Source organism: Salvelinus fontinalis, chromosome 23, assembly GCF_029448725.1.
Source record: "Salvelinus fontinalis isolate EN_2023a chromosome 23, ASM2944872v1, whole genome shotgun sequence".
NCBI lineage: Eukaryota > Metazoa > Chordata > Actinopteri > Salmoniformes > Salmonidae > Salvelinus > Salvelinus fontinalis.
The window spans coordinates 37,930,851-37,950,240 of NC_074687.1; the positions used below are offsets into that span (position 1 = coordinate 37,930,851).

The 19,390-nt window shown below is 42.4% G+C and overlaps 1 protein-coding gene across 3 annotated transcripts in view; it reads left to right on the forward strand.

The window, feature by feature from the left end:
• Window positions 1–19,390, forward strand: part of LOC129821261 (obg-like ATPase 1) — a 45,278-nt gene that overhangs the window by 12,384 nt on the left and 13,504 nt on the right. For all 3 annotated transcript variants that reach the window (XM_055878716.1, XM_055878714.1, XM_055878715.1), the window contains 3 exons: window positions 11,235–11,410; window positions 14,473–14,553; window positions 14,902–14,999. In XM_055878716.1, the coding sequence (XP_055734691.1) occupies window positions 11,235–11,410; window positions 14,473–14,553; window positions 14,902–14,999 (355 nt within the window). The remainder of the gene's footprint in view (window positions 1–11,234; window positions 11,411–14,472; window positions 14,554–14,901; window positions 15,000–19,390) is intronic.

Genomic DNA, 19,390 nt, shown 5'->3' on the forward strand with positions numbered 1-19,390 from the left:
ATGAAGTGCATGGTTATATTCTAAACAGTGCATTCTCCGACTTTACATACCTCAGCTGGAGCCTTATTGAAGCCAGACAGTTGTCAAACAGGCTTTTCAGCCTGGCGTTGGAACTTTGAAGTCAAGTCAGACCAAGTTGCTCAATTCTCCCAGTAGTGTGCATGTTATGAACATTTTTCAACCCCTATGGTTTAAAAAAAAATGGTATAAACAGTGAATTTGCTTTTAACGTAACCTTCCAAAAACTATTAAGGGGCATTTTGGCATCCTGAAAGCTGATTCTATTGAATGCCTTAGTTTCCCATATTTCATAAGGGAATGGTTTGAAGGGTATGTGCTCCCAGTGCTTCTACAGTGACTGGAACACCGTTGGATCCTCTTCCTCAGACACGGATACGTTCTAGCTCGGCTGTTCTGTGTCCCTCACCAGCAACCATATGCTTCCTCACATGGCCTAATTCACACTGGTTTGATCTCCAACTATTTATTGAAGAAACAGGATGCTCACAGACTAGTCCCTAGTAGCTGCATGAGCAGGCCAAAGGCAGTATCAGAAATCTTATGCGTATGAATCTGTCGCCATAGCCTGATACTGTACATAGTTGTGAGTCGTTCTCATCCATGTGTATTAATTGCTCAATGTGCGTAGCCAAAGAAGTAGCAGACAATGTAGTACATTCATCCACAAAGACTGGATGTGGTCAATCAATTGGAAAAGAGCAGTTTTTCTTGTCTCCCGCTCTTCTCACTCGAATGCCTTGAGCACCTGCATACTACTACGTTTAACCAAGATTCTTCTTAAACCAGCGGGAAAAGGCAGAGCAAAGCATTACTATACTATATCTTACATGTGGACATATTGAGAGAGTATTGAATCTTTAACAGTAATATCAAGTATTTCAGGGAGTGCTTGCTGTCTGTAATTTGATAAATAAAAACGTTGAACTTGAACATGTGAACTTAAGAAATTGCCAGTCAACAACCCAGACACTGGTAGTGTTTACCCATTGCATTGATTCTTTTTAAAAAAAAATTTTTAATTTTATCCCATTTTCTCCCCAATTTTCGTGGTATCCAATCGCTAGTAATTACTACCTTGTCTCATCGCTACAACTCCCGTACGGGCTCGGGAGAGACGAAGGTCGAAAGCCATGCGTCCTCCGAAGCACAACCCAACCAGCCGTACTGCTTCTTAACACAGCGCGCCTCCAACCCGGAAGCCAGCCGCACCAATGTGTCGGAGGAAACACCGTGTACCTGGCCCCCTTGGCTGGCGCGCACTGCGCCCGGCCCGCCACAGGAGTCGCTGGAGCGCGATGAGACAAGGATATCCCTACTGGCCAAACCCTCCCTACCCCGGACGACGCTATGCCAATTGTGCGTCGCCCCACGGACCTCCCGGTCGCAGCCGGCTGCGACAGAGCCTGGGCGCGAACCCAGAGACTCTGGTGGCGCAGTTAGCACTGCGATGCAGTGCCCTAGACCACTGCGCCACCCGGGAGGCCACCTATTGCATTGATTTATCTGCCAAATTACGTCAAAGGGAGTCTGGGAATGAGACTGAATGCTGGCCTTCCTGTGTGGAGGCCCCTCTGGTGTTGGTTTGGAGGGTGATCATGTGACTCACAGAGAAGTTGTAGACAGGAACCTCTGGTGATGACAACTCACCCTGTTCCCCACTTCTGACCTTCAGGCACTTCTAGTGTCTGTGTCCCCTGGGTAAAAATATGACTGACAGAATCATCCACTGGTAACATTGTAAAATACTGTTTGTGATGGAAAGGAAACGACTGTGATGAAAGAATAATGAATTGGCAGCACTCTGTAGCGTCCTAGTAAATCAAATCAAAATGTGTTGGTCACAAAGACATATTTAGCAGATGTTATTGCGGGTGTAGCGAAATGCTTGTTGCGTAGTGAAATGCTTGTAGCTAGTCACACTGCATTCACAGATATTATTGTTCAGTTGGATAGCCACGAAATGCACAAATCGTTGTGTTTTACCTTTGTTTCCGTTACTAGAGAGGTACTTCATGTTGAACTAGTCTAAACTCATGTTTTGTATGTGTCACTGCTTTGTTGAGCAGTTTGAACACGGTGTGATTTGTACTCACTAGTCATTACAACATACTCCAAACTATTTCCAGTATTCAGAGAAATAGTATCTGAAATGACCCCAGACCCATTTACAAGTATTCTATGTATGTATATTCAATTATTACAGCATTTCCATAGTTGCATTTAGTCGGCAGAGCAAAGAAACGATGGGATAAGTTACTTCCTATTTATGTTCTGTAAGAGCGCAATAATTTATTTTTTAGAAATGCAGCCTATGTGCTGGTGTGTGTGTGTGTGTGTGTGTGTGTGTGTGTGTGTGTGTGTGTGTGTGTGTGTGTGTGTGTGTGTGTGTGTGCTCCTGCAATTATATCATCTGCTGTCTTACAGAGTGATGTGATTTCCTAGAGACACAGAGCGGATCCACGGCATTTTGCTCTATTTACCGGTGGAGACCATGAATCCTCCTCCAGCGTGTTTGTGGCCTGTGTTGATATATACTGTCTCACCGTTTAAATGAGCATTTGGATTCTGGCAGAATGAAGAGTTTTTGTCAGCCTCCACTCATCGTGGGTGATTAGACTAAAACGTCTACCCATCTTGACTGGAGATCACAGCAGCTCCAGATAACATGCTTGGTGATTGAAGGTCGAAATATTTTGAATTCTAATGGGGCTGGCGGATGAATTGCCTGAAATAGACTGTAGAATTTTTCTGCTTCCTCCTCCTGCCCCCCTTCCCTGTCTGCTGTGAAAAGAACCATTGGGAATGGCTGGGCCCGATGATCATAGAATTATTGGACGGTGATTCTAAACCCCTCAAAGAGGAGTTGCTATGGTGATCCCTTTCCAAACTGTAAAATGATTCACCTTTGAAAGGCTGGAGGGTCTGAAAGCCGAACACATCATTGTTCAGGTTGCGGTTGGTTAGGAAATTGCTGGTGCCTGTGCAATCAGCACCGCTATGGTAGTTAAGAATCTAAAAAGGTTTGTTCTCTGAATGATGTGGGACAACAGTGATGTGCATATGATGGTTCCTTTCAATCAAGGCGCTCTCGGACCCACTGGCTTAAAAAAAATGACAGAGGGGACTTAAATGAAAAGGGAATGAACACCATTATTGTCTATCAGAGTTAATGAAAACTGGAGCCTCCCCAGTACATTCATTCTTCAACTGCATAAATATCCAACTAGACTGAGAGGTTATCTTCCCAGTCAGATGTCAGCTCTTCACTTTGGCACCTATTTTCAGTGACAAAAATATTGCTGAAAGGATACACATTTGATACATCGGTTTGTTTGGAAGTACTGCAATTGGCTTGAGATTATATTGGAATGGGAGATACCTTGAGGTAGCCGACTGATATTCATAGGATGAAACACTGTCATTTCTTTACAATCAATTCGGAAATATGGTATCTTGCCGGAAACATGAGGATGTCCTTTTAGATATACAAACATACAATTTCTGATGTCTTTAAACATTTGTTTTTAGATACAGATGTATTTAAACATTTTTTCAATCCGTTGAGAAACTAAATAACCCAAAACAAGTGAGATGAGTCCTACATGTAAGTCTGCTATCAACATTTTTTTTCTTCATGATATATATAAAAAGAGCTCAACATAAATAATCCTGTCTACATTGCCAGTGTTTTGATGCAGGGAAGATGGCCATAATGGGCTTTTCCTGACAAACTCATAAAGTAGTTTTACTGCTTTGAATACCAGGAGAATTGCGGTATTAGATTTGTATAGAACATCTTAAAAGCGGAGCCAGGAATGCAAGCGCTTTAGATCTGCTCTTCCCCCTCTCGCATGTGAAAACATGCACAGGAAGTTAGCAGCCAGTGAATCAAATCAAATCAATAAACTGTTATTTGTCACATGCTTCTTAAACAACCGTGGTAGACTAATAGTGAAATGCTTACTTACGGGTCCCTTTCCAACAATGCAGAGGTAACAATAAAGATTAAAAAAATATAGAAATAGTGTCACGAGGAATAAATACATAGTGAATAACTATAACGACTTAAAGTAACGTGGCTATATACAGGAAGTACCAGTACCGAAGTCGATGTGCAGGGGTACGAGGTAATTGAAGTAGCTATATACATGTAGGTAGGGGTAAAGTGATTAGGCAACAGGATAGATAATAGACAGTAGCAGCAGCGTATGTGGTACGTGTGAATGAGTGTGTGTGGACTCAGTATGTATGTGTGCACCTGCTATGTATGTGTGGGCATATGTAGTGTGTGTACAGATGTAGGATCTTAATTTGATCGCTCTTTTGTTGCTGAGAAATGCAAACTTTTAGTGTATTTGAGTTTTAAAATTTCAGACACGATTTGACCGAATGAAAAATGTTTAATTAATTATAATCCACATAATAATTCACATTTCCTGTTGCTGCAGGATTATTCTCCTGCTGTACCAAACTGGCTCAAATTTGAATCCTACATCTGTATGTGTGTGTTGGGATGTGCTTCCCTTTGTAGTCTGTAATAGTTTGCAAGCCCTGCCACATCCGACGAGCGTCGGAGCCGGTGTAGTACGATTCGATCTTAGTCTTATATTGACGCTTTGCCTGTTTGATGAGGAGGATAGAATTATGGTCAGATTTGCCAAATGGAGGGCGAGGGAGAGCTTTGTACGTGTTGTGTGTGGGGTAAAGGTGGTCTAGAGTTCTTTTCCCCTCTGGTTGCACATTTAACATGCTGGTGGAAATTTGGATAAACGGATTTAAGTTTACCTGCATTAAAGTCCCCAGCCACTAGGAGCACCGCCTCTGGATTAACATTTTCCTGTTTGCTTATGGGGGTATACAGTTCATTGAGTGTGGTCTTAGTGCCCGCATCGGTCTGTGGTGGTATGTAATTCAGCTACGAAGAATTCAGATGAACACTCTCTCGGTAGATAGTGTGGTCTACAGCTTATCATGAGATACTCTACCTCAGGCGAGCAAAACATCGAGACTTCCATAGATATCATGCACCAGCTGTTGTTTAAAAATATACTTAGACCGCCCCCTCTTGTCTTACCATAGGCTACTGTTCTGTCCTGCCGATACAGTGTAGAAACCGTCAGCTGTATGATGTTCATGTCGTCGTTCAGCCACGACTAGGTGAAACATAAGATATTCATTTTTAATGTCCCGTTGGCAGTTTAGTCTTGCTTTTAGGTCATTTATTTTATTTTCCAATGATTGCATGTTTGTCAATAGAACGGATGGCACTGGGGTTTTACTCGCTCGCCTACGAATTCTCAGAAGGCAGCCCGACCTCCACCCCCTTTTTCTCTGTCTTCTCTTCACGCAAATGACGTGGATTTGGGCCTGTTTCCGGGAATGCAGTATATCCTTCTCGTCGGACTCGTTAAAGGAAAAGCTTCTACCAGTTCGTGGTGAGTAATCGCTGTTCTGATGTCCAGAAGTTATTTTCGGTCACAGGAGATGGTAGCAGCAACATTATGTACAAAATAAGTAAAAAAAGAAGTTCCAAACAACGCAAAAAAATAAATATTATTAACACAATTCTATGTACCTTCCTCTGACACTGCCTGGTGTACGAGCGGCAGGGAGCTCGGCCCCAGCGATGATTGTAATTTGACTGAATTATGCTGACCACATAGCCTCTCCAGGTAGCAACATTATTTATAATCTTTTTATTTAACCTTTATTTAGCTTGGCAAGTCAGATTTTTATTTACATTGACAGCCTACTTATAAAGCCCCCCCGGCCAAACCCGGACGACGCCGGGCCAATCCCTATGGGACTCCCGATCATGGCCGGGATTGTGAAACAGCCAGGGATCGAACCCTGGTCTGTAGTGATGCCTCTAGCACTGTGATGCAGTGCCTTAGACCGCTGCGCCACTCAGGGAGGCCTAGAGGAGTCAGTTTGATCAGTATTTACTTGTGACATGTTTCTCCTGTCTCTCCTTGTCTTTGTACTTGACAGAAAAGTAATGACATCAGCCCCTTTAAACTAGCTGCATGTTTTCAAGTGTTTCACTTCTACGAACTGAAAATATATGGCTTCTTGAAACAGTTGTCACCCTGGTTCATTGAAAGCTCACATGTCAGCACCCCAGAGGAGGAACAAGCTGTAAAACCAAAAACAATCAATGAGCCCATTATTGTGCCAAATGAATTGAACTAGAGACGTAACAGACCTTGTTCAGTACCTATTTGTAATTTCTTTTCTGTGAATTGTATTATATTTACTATGGGAATGGAATTCTACATTGCAGATGCTGTAAAAGGCAAAGTCAATCTATTGAGACATGCTAACAAAAGAGAAGGCAGTGCATGTTAGAGAGATAGGCACTGTTGCTCTGTTTCCCTAGTCCCTAGCTCCCACTGGTGCTGCTACTGGTGCTCCCACTGGTGCTCCCACTGGTGCTCCCACTGGTGCTCTCATTGGTGCTGCTACTGGTGCTCTCACTGGTGGTCTAACGTAAGAGTCCTATCCCATGACTTTGCTGAGGCAAGGCTTCCCCAGACTCCACTCCTTACGGCCATCCTCTGGTCAGAGCATTGTTGTGCCACTCGGGCCCTTAAAAGATAAAGCCCTTTGTTCTGTCAATAAAGGAACACCTGCTAATGGTCTCTTCAAAACATACCGTATTTGAAACAAAGCAGTAAAATGTTAATTGTAAGATAGACTTGACTCCTGAAACCAGGCTCTCTTCCCCCCGCTTCTTTTTTTTTTACTGTCTTCCTTGTGGCTTTGTGTGGCGCCGCAGTCTCATAAGTGCCGTCTTCACAGAGGCCTACCCAGACCCAGTCGTTAAATGCCTAATTGTGGAGATTTACCTCCTCCGTTTTTTCTTCTTCTTCCCTCTTTCTCCTCATGCATAGATAGTAGCCCAGTTACTAAAAGGCCTGAATGGGCCTGGTGTGGTGTAAATGTGAAATTAGAGGAAATGAAAGTAAATGACTTTGGAATGTAGTGTTCAGTAAAGCCTGTTGGTAGATCACTGAAGGGGTGGTGGATCAGCTGTTCCTCAACCTAGAGGTACAGCTTCTTCCTCGCAATCCACTTCTCAATTCTGTGTGTGTAATAGTGAGTTATCCGTTTGTTGGGTGGGCTGTTATTTAGAAGATTAACAATGTCAAAATATGACTATTATTGTTATGTCCAGCCTTTCCAACGAATGCATATTAGAGATATAGCCTATAGAACAATTAACCCTCACACACATTCTTGTTTTATCTATCCCAAAAAAGAATGACAATCCTTTGTCAGTATATACATTTATGCCTATCACAGATGATTCACATTGCGCTATTTTCACTTTAAGTTCATGAAGGGACCGTGCACACAATAGCACATTTTCATTCCAATCAGTGTAGAACTGGGAGCTGGCAAATTGGAGCAGCAAAACAATAATTCCACTGATTGGCCTCTTTCTGTGTGGCGTAAGTGAACTGTTTATACTGTGGAGTACCTCTGGAAGAGGAGAGGAACCAAAACAGCCTGATTAGGCAAAGTGTAATTGGATAAGTTCATTTTACCATGAGTATGACAACGACACGCATGATCATGACAGCTTGCACCAAGGTGTAGAGCTTCTGTTGACTCGAATGAGACTGGCAAATTTGATTTCATGTTAATCTGTCATTTTGTTGTTGATCTCATCACGCTATCAGAGTTCAAAATGATTGAATGGTGACGTAAGCAGTTGCATTTCCATAGATCGCTTGTTTTTTGTGTAATGTCAGAAGAAGAAGAAGCCAGTGTAACATGCACATAAAGAATAATATATCTATATGTATACTACCATTCAAAGGTTTGGGGTCACTTAGAAATGTCCTTGTTTTTTTTAAAGAAAGCACATTTTTTGGCCATTAAAATAACATCAAATTGATCAGAAATACAGTGTAGACATTGTTAATGTTGTAAATGACTATTGTAGCTGGAAACTAGCTGGAGATTTTTTTATGGAATATCTACATAGGTGTACAGAGGCCCATTATCAGCAACCATCACTCCTGTGTTCCAATGGCACGTTGTGGTAGCTAATCCAAGTTTATCATTTATAAAGGCTAATTGATCATGAGAAACCCCTTTTGCAATTATGTTAGCACAGCTGAAAACAGTTGTTCTGATTTAAAGAAGCAATTAAACTGGTCTTCTTTAGACTAGTTGAGTATCCAAATTCTTTGAACGGTAGTGTATATCAGACCGTATACCAGGGGTATGACCAAAAAATACTTTTTACTTTCTAATTACTTTGGTTGCCAGTTTATAATAGAAATAAGGCACCTCTGGGGTTTGTGTTATATAGCCAATATACAGTACCACGGCTAACGGCTGTATTCAGGCACTCCGCATTGCATCGTGCTTAAGAACAGCCCTTAGCCGTGATATATTTGACATATATTGGCCACCCTTGGGCCTTATTGCTTAAATATAACACAGCACATAACTCAATTAGTTAACCAGGGGAGAGGAAGTCTCAGGAAACTGCAGTGTTGTAATACCTGTTAAAACACCCGTCCACGCCATGAATCATCAATATTTCCAACATGAATCATAGTTGAAACTTGTTCTAAATCAGAAGTATGACAGCCATGATAAGTGGCATGAATCAATCAAATGATGTACTTTCCTCACTGGGCCTCAACTGTCAACACTCCTCTCCACTGAGGTGTTAACACTTCAAGCGGGAGTGCTGTTCGAATAAAGTAACTCATCGCCAAAACACGCAGATGCCAAATGTATCATGCATCATCCATTAACACAGCAATGCTTTAACCTGAGCTTCAATGTCCTGACAGACACTACACTGCAGGATTGTGCTCAATTCAGAATTTTGGAACTGACTCCCATTCAACTCACGATTTAAAATTCAAATTGAATTGGCCAAACCCAACAGGAATTAGAATTTGAATTTGAGTGACAGGAAGTAGAATTTAATTCAGTGCAATTCAAATCACTAGTCACTAGATAACAAATAGTATATCACTTTTCTCTGGAAACAATGTTTATATATTGTACTCTTTTAACGTTATTGCTTAGAATAAGCAATTTTATGGCAACGAATCATTTCATTTGTTTGGCGTTTTTTAAAAAGCTTTAGGGCCAACTTGAGGATTAAAGTAATGGATCCTGGGAAATGTAGTATTTCCCCCATATTTTTGGTTGTTGTGATTAATGAAAAATAATAACTTTGAATATTCGCATATAGGTTTTGTTTTCATTAATCATTCATTTTAAGAGTTTGTCCTGAAAATCTATTGTTTCATCAAATCAAATTTTATTGGTCACATACACATGGTTAGCAGATGTTAATGCGAGTGTAGCGAAATGCTTGTGCTTCTAGTTCTGACCATGCAGTAATATCTAAAAAGTAATCTAACAATTTCACAACTACCTTATACATACAAGTGTAAAGGAATGAATAAGAACATGTACATATAAATATATGGATGAGCGATGCATGTATATAATGACACGTTTTATGTTTTATGTACAATGTGTATATTGTTGTAGATTACACCTAATACAGAATAGGAGAGGCATTTAAATTTTATTTAATTTCACTAAATTAAATTCTATTTCCTTTCATTCAAATTCAATTTGCAATTCTGTATCCTGTTTACGACAAATTTAATTAAACTTCTAGAATTTAATTGGAATTTCCGAGGCTTTCTCAATTAAATTTTGAATTTAGCGCAACCCTGCTACACAGGTGGATGATAAAGCTTCCTTTATCGTGAACATGTAAGGTTTAAGTGCAACTGATGATGTCAGTGTTTCAACTGATGATGTCAGGATTTTCAAAAAACTCATTGTTAATGCTTGTCAGGTAGAAGATGTGTAGGGTATGCTGCTAATGAGCTTAAACACACACAGAAACAACATCTTTGTGTTTAGTTACATGGTGTTTTACTCGTGGCTTAATAGAAGTAAAGGTTTCAGAAAACAAGTTAAAATATCAGCCGGATGTCCTAGAAGCCATAATTGATTCTTGTCACCTGCCAGTTGTGTGAATGTTAACGATCACCGTGCTGACACTAGTTAATGACATAGTAGATAGTGGGCCAGAGAGATGGCCATGACTGGTGTTAAAGGATGTCAGTCCCCGTCTGACAGATGCCTCCCACACCCCACTACCCCTCCATTCCTGCCCCGTGGCCGGAACCCTGAGCCCTTCTCCAGAATCAGGAGGAGGACATCATCAGTGGCTGGCTAAATCGTGTGGTTAAGTGCTTCATTATCTAATCACCATCAAGACCATTGCAACTAGGCCATTGATTAGCAGAGGGAAGGCCCTGTTTTTATGTATTCATATTTACAGTAACATTTTACGTATGAATACATTTTATTTCCAGGTGGGCATTATTTAACTCTTTGTGTTTGGTTTATACCTCACCATTTTAAGAGGCTGTGCCAGACAGCCTCTTAGAAATTAACTAGCTACACACCATACAGATGTACATTCTGGCACAGGCACAGGTACAGAAAGTTGTCTTGTTTCTCAGCACAATAAAAAACAGAAACGCCTTTGGCTAAACTCACATATTGTGGTACCAAAGTTGGCAAAGAGTTCAGGTTTTCCATGTAAGTAAAAGGGGGAGCCCACAACTGTTAGAGGAATTTACCATGACACTGCAAGTTGAAGATTCATAGTGGTGCTTACAAAACGTGTGCTTGCTTACGGTATGTATTTTGTAGAATAGTCAAATGTATTGTGATTTGGCTATTACATTTACCATGGTTTTCTCCCACTGTGCTTTTTGAAGTGGATGCATTTATTTTTTCCAATTTTCCCCTGAGAATGTAATCATTGTTGGTGATCTCAGTACTCATAGTACAACTTGTGACCTGAGGAACAGTCGATGCCATTGATCCTGATGATGGTGTGTGTGTGTGTGTGTGTGTGTGCGTGCGTGTATCAGTGGAGGCTGCTGAGGGGAGAACGGCTCATAATAATGGCCAGAACAGAGCAAATGGAATGGCATCAAACACATGGAAACTATATGTTTGATGTATTTGATACCATTCCACTGATTCCGCTCCAGTCATTACCACGAGCCCGTCCTCCCCAATTAAGGTGCCACCAACCTCCTGTGGTGTGTGCTTGTGTGTATTTCTGTACCTACAGCAAAGGTTCAAGTACTTGTGTATGAGGTAGTGTGTTACAGTGATGTGATCCTGTTGCTGTGTTCTAGGTGCGTTTGAGGATGAGGACATTGTCCACGTGGAGGGGAACGTGGACCCAGTGAGGGACATTGAGATCATCCATGAGGAGCTGAGGCTGAAGGATGAGGAGATGATCGGGCCCATTATGGAGAAGCTGGAGAAGGTGGCCGTGAGGGGAAGCGACAAGAAACTCAAACCTGAATACGTGAGTCAATGTCCCAGCATGTCCAATGCAGCTCCAACACAGCACGTGAGCACAAATAATAACCCAGCGTTCCACACACAGTGTCAATGAGGAAAAATGTATTTTTCTGTTCTCCCCCCCATAGGGTCTCCTTCCTCTCTTCGCGCCATTCTCTCTCTTTTTCTGAGATTGAAAGTGATCGGGGGTCAGGGGTTTTCTGCTGTTGAAATCATGAATAGAGAGTTAGGTATTCAGCTGCTAACCCTGGGTCACAGTGCTGGGCTAATGAAAGTGTTTTCACAAGCCTCTTTTCATCTGAAGTAATACTCAAATCACAGCACAGCTCTCGCTAGCTCGCTCTCGCACCCACGGCAGTTTCTGGAAATTGGGTGAGGCCATACAATGGGTGACCCACAATCCCACATCCAGCTATGAATACAATAAATGTGCTTTGACAGAACATTCTTCGGTTCTCCGCAGTGATACACAGAATAGACTGTGTCAGATTAGAGGGCGTCGAAATATACTGTATATCATGTGGAAATGCATGCGGGGCCCAAACCTAAGTAATCATATTGATATATAATGAAGCTTTGCAGTATTTACTGCGGTCGTTCTGCTTCTGTTGTGATTGCATGATGTGCTCTGTGCAGGGCAGAGGGAGTGTGACCCAATGCAGAATGGGCGAGTAAGCGAGGTAATCTGGCCTTTCAGAGGGAGCGACGTGCTCAATTTCAGAACCCCGGCACATGGAGCCTCTGACCGCTCATTACACTAACGAGCGGGGCCATTTCACCTGCTGCAGGGGCCCCGGCCGATCGGTCCCCCTCAGAGTAATCCCCCTTAGCAGCCCGGCAGACGGGCAGCCATTCAGGCCAGGCAGGTGGCCGCTGACGCACATAATTGCTGACAATTTTAGGCAATGAATAAAAATAATTTACATTACTTGTCAAAGGTTGTGTATGCCTTGCCAAGTGAAATCTATAGAAAGCTCCTTTAGAAGTGAGAGAATGGTCCTTATCAAAGGCTGCATTTCTTACAGGCTGAATTTGGTATTTGACACGTTCAGCTGAGTTGAATTTTGTGTTACTGAGAGCATCCTTCGTCTTTCTGTTTATGTCCAGGTTTAGGGGAGGCAGTACCTCTGCCACCGTATACCATGATTCTCCTTAATGTAAATAAATAAATGGTTTAGCAGTACGTCCTTTTATAGTGCCTTGAGTACCATAAAATAACCAGGTAAATACCATGTATTTGAATTTAAACGGTAATAATTAGCACTTACTGAGTAATTAACGAGAACGTAGAATGAAGCACTGATTTCTGTAGCTGCAGCGTGTTTTCCCCGAGCTCCTCACTTAGTCCTCTCTCTTTCGAAAATACGCCTGAATACTGAATTAACACGCATTTAAATACAGATATTTACATTTCTGTAGTGTGACATATTATACACGTTTATATACAAAATGATGATGTTACTCAATATTCTATAGCTACCTACATGTGTTGGGTATTGATAGGACGGAGACAAACATGGGGTGTTTTATAACTGAAGCTGATTATTCCTGTTATAAAATAGACATGATATCTGCACTTGTTCAAAAGTGATTGAAACCATGCCATCTGCCTTTTTCTGAGAATACTCGGCCAATTGAACCATGCAGGTATTTATTCAGCATGAATTCAACTGGCTGATTGTGGGTTCACAAGCAAATATGTCTGTGTATATTGTGAAACACTGTATAGGCCTTATGTTGCAACATAATGGGCTATTCGAACTCACATTAAAAGATTGTTGTTATGATCACTTCAATCCATTTGAGATCATAATGTACATTGAACAAGGACAATGTTTCATCCCAGAATTCCCTGTACGTAACAAACAATAATATTCAGCAGCTAGGACCCCCAGCAGTGTTTCCTGGTGGCAGGCGTATGTGTTTGACCCCTGTGGGACCCATATGCCTTTTATTAACACCTGCCTGTTAGAGGAGTGCTGCACGGAGGCCCAGAGCTGATGAGGGAAACCTGGAGCGGGTTCAGCTTATGTCACTGGCCGTTTGCTGTTTCCATTTCACACATGATTAATCTCTCTGTGAAGACTTGGGCTGACGCGGGCGGACTGTGCGGTGCTCTTCCTGCTCTCTCTCCTGCTGGCTGCACTCTGGCTGCCTGACTAAAAGGCCTTTAGAATTCCTGCGGAGAGAGATGTGCAGAGAGTGAATGCAGCTGCCTGGGGGTCAGTGTGTGGAGCTTTTTCTGCCATTGTGTAATTGAGGCTCTGGCAAGCTCTTTTCCTCTGTTCTTTAAAGGGTTGTGTGATTGTGAAGTGCTGCGAGGGTTTGGGGAGGAAAGAGGAGGTAGGGGGAGTGTTGCAGGGGGTGGAGGAGTTTTTATATGAAGGGGGAGGTTAAGTTGAAAGGAACAAAAAGAATGTGTTCCGCTAATTTCTGTGGGGGCCGGATCAACAATAATAGGCTCAATTTCTTTATTACAAATTTTTATAACTGCCTCCCTCCCATGTTCCCACCCATTCCCGCTCCCAGATCCTGTCATGGCCCAGTCTTGCCTGTGGGTTCTCAACCCACAACTGCTTCAGTAATGAATATGGCAAACATTGCTGGAAAAGCCTAATATTTTCTCCAGGAGGAACAGTGTGTAATTAGTACCTGACTAGTGCATATTCAATGACTGCTCACTGCAGAGAGCCAGAGGGATTTCAAATAACACACACATTACTAACCAACTAGCCTTACCTTTTCTCTCTTTCTTACCCTTTCTTTCTCTCTTCATACTTTTATTATTGGATGGTCCTTATTGAATATAGCGTGTGCCAAACAGGTGAACTTAGTGCGACTCACTAGAGGGCATTTTATTCTGTTTTAAGAGAGCGAAGGGGGGGCCTTGTGCGTGCCATCCTTGTCAAAGCCCAGCCTCTCCTGTTTCAATACGAGCAGGCATTGTTCATTTGGTCATCAGGATGCCATGCATTTAGGAAATAATTACCCTGTACCCTGCTGGGTTTATATTCTTTTTCATCTCCTTTAATGGCTTCTTGTTCATTCTTTTTTAATCCCGAACAGGACGTAATGCTCAAAATCAAGAACTGGGTAGTGGATGAAAAGAAACATGTCCGCTACTGTCGCGATTGGACTGAGAAGGAGGTAAGACTTTGATGTTACACTCAAATGTATTAGTGCCATTTATCAGCTTTATCTTTTCATCTGGCCTGAAAGTCAGACTCCTGCTTTTGAGCCAAATGGGTCTGATATGCAAATCACAATTGAATGTGCATGCTGTCTTTTTGGGGGGTATTTCTATATTACTTTTTTAACAAACTAATGACATCAGTCCGGCCTGATATTGATCTAAACGCTTTATAGAGGCTCCCTGCAGAGTCCAGACAAGATCCTAATTTGATTTGGCTTCACTTTTTATTCCGCATCCTGCTCAAAGGCTACTTTGGAAAGTTTGGATCCTCAGTTCTTGTCCTCTCTCTCTCTCTTTCACAGATCGAAGTGTTGAACAAATACTTGTTTTTGACATCCAAGCCAATGATTTACCTCATTAACCTCTCAGAGAAAGACTACATCAGAAGAAAGAACAAATGGTGAGTCAGTGCTCAGAAATAGGGAGGAACCCCACTGACTTTACATCCAGCATGGACAACCATGGACCTTCCCTTTTACAAAATGTGTATTTTCCTATTAATTGTTGACTCCCTTACATCTCACCCATCCATAACCATGAATTGATGATTCCTATTTTCAGTTTATGTGATATCAGCTCAAACTGTGAGACATTTAACCAATGTTTTCCAAGGAACTTCCATTGTCAATTTCCAATATTCAATAACAGTTTTAAAGCGTGTCCCCCTTCTAACCAGTAACTGCAGATAGTTATGAGTGATGTTAGATACAATAGGCCTACAGTGCTCAGAGTAAAGTCCTATTGTGAAGCTTCTTTATTCTCCCCATGCTAAAGTGATCCCTCAGTCACTGTGGAGTTGGTTTGTCTACTACTACAGTACCCACGCTGCTCTACTGACTCCAGACCAATAAGATAGTCTCTCTGTGACAATACTTGCCTGGGGGTGGCACTCAGCCCGCTCTGACACTCCAGTCACAGTCAACCCTGCAAAACCAAAGCAGCCCCCAAACTCTGCACTTCGTTAAGTATTAAGACCATCTGGTTTCCATTTTCCATGAGAAATGGCACGTTTCCATACGATATCAAAGGGGGAAAGGCTTTAAATGACAACAAAAATGAACATTCATAGACTCATAGCCAAAATAGCAATGAATGTCGTATGGAGAGGGCCAATAAATCACAAGGATGGTTCTCTTTAAATATTATGATGTCTACAATTGTTTTCCCCCAAATGTTTGGTTTTGTCTGAAGAGTTCACTGTTTACATGTGTTTGCTCCTCTTCGAAAATATGAATACTTTATGTCTTACTGGGTTGAGTCGCCATCTCCAAATACATATTTTACATGGAATTCAAGTGAGATCAGAATGACATCTGCAACTTAGATTTTCACAGTGACTCACAAACATGTGCTTTCAACTACTGTATTTATTTCCTAGTAAACAGGTCAGTGGGGTTCTTGGTGTAATCAGGCAGTTCTATTTGACTTGTCATCTCAAGCCCTGCCCGACTTATCTCTGTCTCATAAACTCTAGAGGTGAACTCATACTAAATGAGATTGTGTCAGAATGTTTCCACGTTTATTTGTTTAGCTCTGGTCTGGTAAACAGTGTTCTCCATGTCCCATTCATGCAGTACCTGATATATGGGCCATATGGTATAGCCGTGGCCTGTTGCAGAGTGCTAGTGTGGCCATAGGGGTGATGAGAGCGGGCTTTTTCGCTTGAGCACCTTGAGGAGAGTGGAGCTTCCCTGGCCACAGGGAGAGCAGAGTGGGATATGGCCATTACAGGTGAAAGGGATACTTGTCTTATCTACGCAACAGTCACATACTGTCAATAACCGCTCACCTGTGGATTGGTATCGCACTTTTTCAATTGCACTCTAGGATTTGGTGTCAAACAGTTTGTTCCTGCGTTTGTTTATCTCTGCTTCGCTTGGCAGACACGTTCGATTCGGAGGGAAGTTGTTCAACTGATGACTGTCTGTTCAAAATGTTCCTGACATAACAGTCTGTCTGTCTGTCTGTCTGTCTGGCGGCGGGAGGAGGGAACGCTGCAACAGAAACACATAAATCTGATGAATCATGACGTTGCGGAACATCAGTCATGTGCAGGATTTTATTTTACTGTGAGAAATGCAATAAATCTCGGGCGTTTTCAAATGGGCAAACAGTAGTGCCGTTGTGTCCTGAGGGCTCAGCATGGAACAATGCAGACATCAAAGTGTTTCTGATTGACAAGTGATGGGCCACTTCCCTTGTCCAGAGTGGAGCCCACACCTGTACGGAGATGATTACAGGTAGATTTAGCTGCCCCTAAATGTATACTAAATCCTGCTCTCAGCCCTAATAGCAGGCAGTCTGCTGTGGCGACGCCAGACTGCCATTTGGCTGTCGCCATGCTCCCTTGTTTCCCCCAGAACAGTTGAGATGATGATACGGTTAAAGACTATTCAAAGCAAACAGCAAGACAAATTGTAATCTCAGTTTTTAATGTGAACAGAGAAGAAAGAGGAGCGCGGTATAAGGGTGTTCATTTACATAGTACAATGTTTGCAATGTCTGTTAATCACATATTCACTTTCAGGCATACTTTTTAGTTGTTATTGTTGATGGTATGTTCTCATATTTTTGTCACAAGCATACGTTTTGTCTACACACTTTCCTTTTCAATCATTTCCTGTTTGATCACCATGCTCAGATAGCGTTGCAAATGGAAAGGCCTTTTGTTGAGGAACAGACAGGCACGTGCACAGATAGGGCTCAACCAGTGCTCGAGCACCTGCCCTTTTGCCCTCCTATGAGAAAGTGCTTTCGCAGCTAGGTGGAATTATTTTATTTTGAATTTTATCCCCCCCCCAAAAAATGTAACGAATTGCAAATCAAACTAGCTCATAAATCCTCCCCCGCATCAAGCGTGCACTCGCCTGACTTTTGCATGAAGTGCACTGTGCTTGCTACGGGCGCCGGGTGGATAGTTTGAAAAGGCCTACTGGTAGGCTACTTTTGAGTTGGACCTGTTATGTGTGTCTCTCACTGTTATGGACAGAGAATGGGCCAATTCAAGTGTTTGGTAGTAATAAGCAAATGTCATCAGCAGAACAAACTGACATCAAGTAAAATTGTTTGTTTTGACAGCATCGCTAACTAGCTAGCTAACCAGCAGATTTACATCATCATCCATTATGGTCAGCTGGTAGACACTTTTCTGATGTCACTCATCTCATCTCTAGTTAGTAGCCTACTAGGAGTCATTGGCTCTAGCTTGCTTACAATGAGTGACGAATGTGATATTGCAGAAAATAAATAGGCCATAATATAAATTTTCTGATACAAAGACAATTTGTATTTTATGAATTCCGAGTAATGAATTATGAAAGTAAGCGTTTTGGACCTGCCCCCCCGAAAGGTCTGTGCACGGCCCTGACATATATAGGCCTACTATTGTAATGGTGTGTCTTTACATCAGCGAAATACTTCCATGTTATATAACGTAGGGAAAGAATTCTACCAGAGGAAAACACGTCCATTTGCTAGACCATCCCTGTTTGCACCCTGTTTGGAGTGCAGTGTTGTAACCTCTACATACCAAGCTGACCTCATTTCAACAAGAGTAAACCGTATTAGCGTTAGCAAGCAGCCATCATTAATGGTGGGATCAGAGAGGGAACAGGGCCCCCTTTCATCCCCAGGTTCTCTGCTGGAGATGGTACATCATTTACTGTAGAGAGGAGCACGTGGGTATAATTCCATACAGTACAGTACAGTGCGTGTGTATGAGAATGTGTACATGTGCATGTTTGAAGTCTGTTGCCGAGGCGACTCCATGCTCATTTGGATGTTGGCGTAATTGCGGTGTGGAGATCAAAGGCCGGCTGGCCGAGTGATGTTCCAGAGGAGCCTTTACCACGCGGCCCTCTCCTCTGTGGAGCGGGGGCTGCCTGCTGCTCGCGCCGCTCCCCTCTCCCCTCCAGCCATGCGCTGCCCCCTGCACATCCCCGCTCGTAAAAAATGATTAAGGCCGCATTTGTCATGTGTTTATGACTGAGAGGCATTGCGTGATAGGGAATGGCATCTACAAGAGTCTACCAAGAGGCTTTCTCTTCCCTCGGCGTCAGTAGGCTGCCTGGAACACTTTTGTCTGTGTCACATAGTTTGTGTATTAGAGAGGGTCATTACTCCTCAGTTTATAATGTGGGTGTTTGTCTGCTGTTTGTATGTTTTCACTTGTCAAGGCACAAGCTGGTAATTTAAAAGCTCCTGGTCAGTGGAGTTTTCAACCTTTTTAATATTTTCATTAGCCTCAATATTATCAGATATTTAATCCAAGGTCCTTAGCAGACAACCAACTGCCATCGCATTTAGTAAACGCAAAGCTCCACTTGAGAGCCAGCCTGTTTTGCTGAAGAGTTTTTTTTATCTCATAATGTGCTTTAAAGTAAATTGGAGCCTCTTAAGTAGGTGTGTTGACCTTTAAGAAAACCGGAAAGCGTGACCTCTCTGAGTGTGCAGCGTTTGTACCGTGAGCGGGGAGAGGAATGTCAGGGTAGTACGGCTCTTCACAGGGGGCTTTTACATGCAAGGGGTCTGTCTGTCTCTGTCTGCGTGTGTGTGTCTGGCACGTGTCTGTCTGTGGATAAGTCGTATGTTTATTGCTTTCTTCCTGCTTATGTTGTGTGTCTCCAGACATGTTACTTTGTTCTTACTGACTGTCTCTTCATTTCTCTCTTGATATGGAAAGTGAACCAGCAGGTATGTTTGCTTAGTGAACTACCCCAGCTAGCCTGTAGATGGTGCTTTGACAATTAAAGTAAAGGTACCTCTGCAGTGAATCGCAGCAGGGTGATGGTC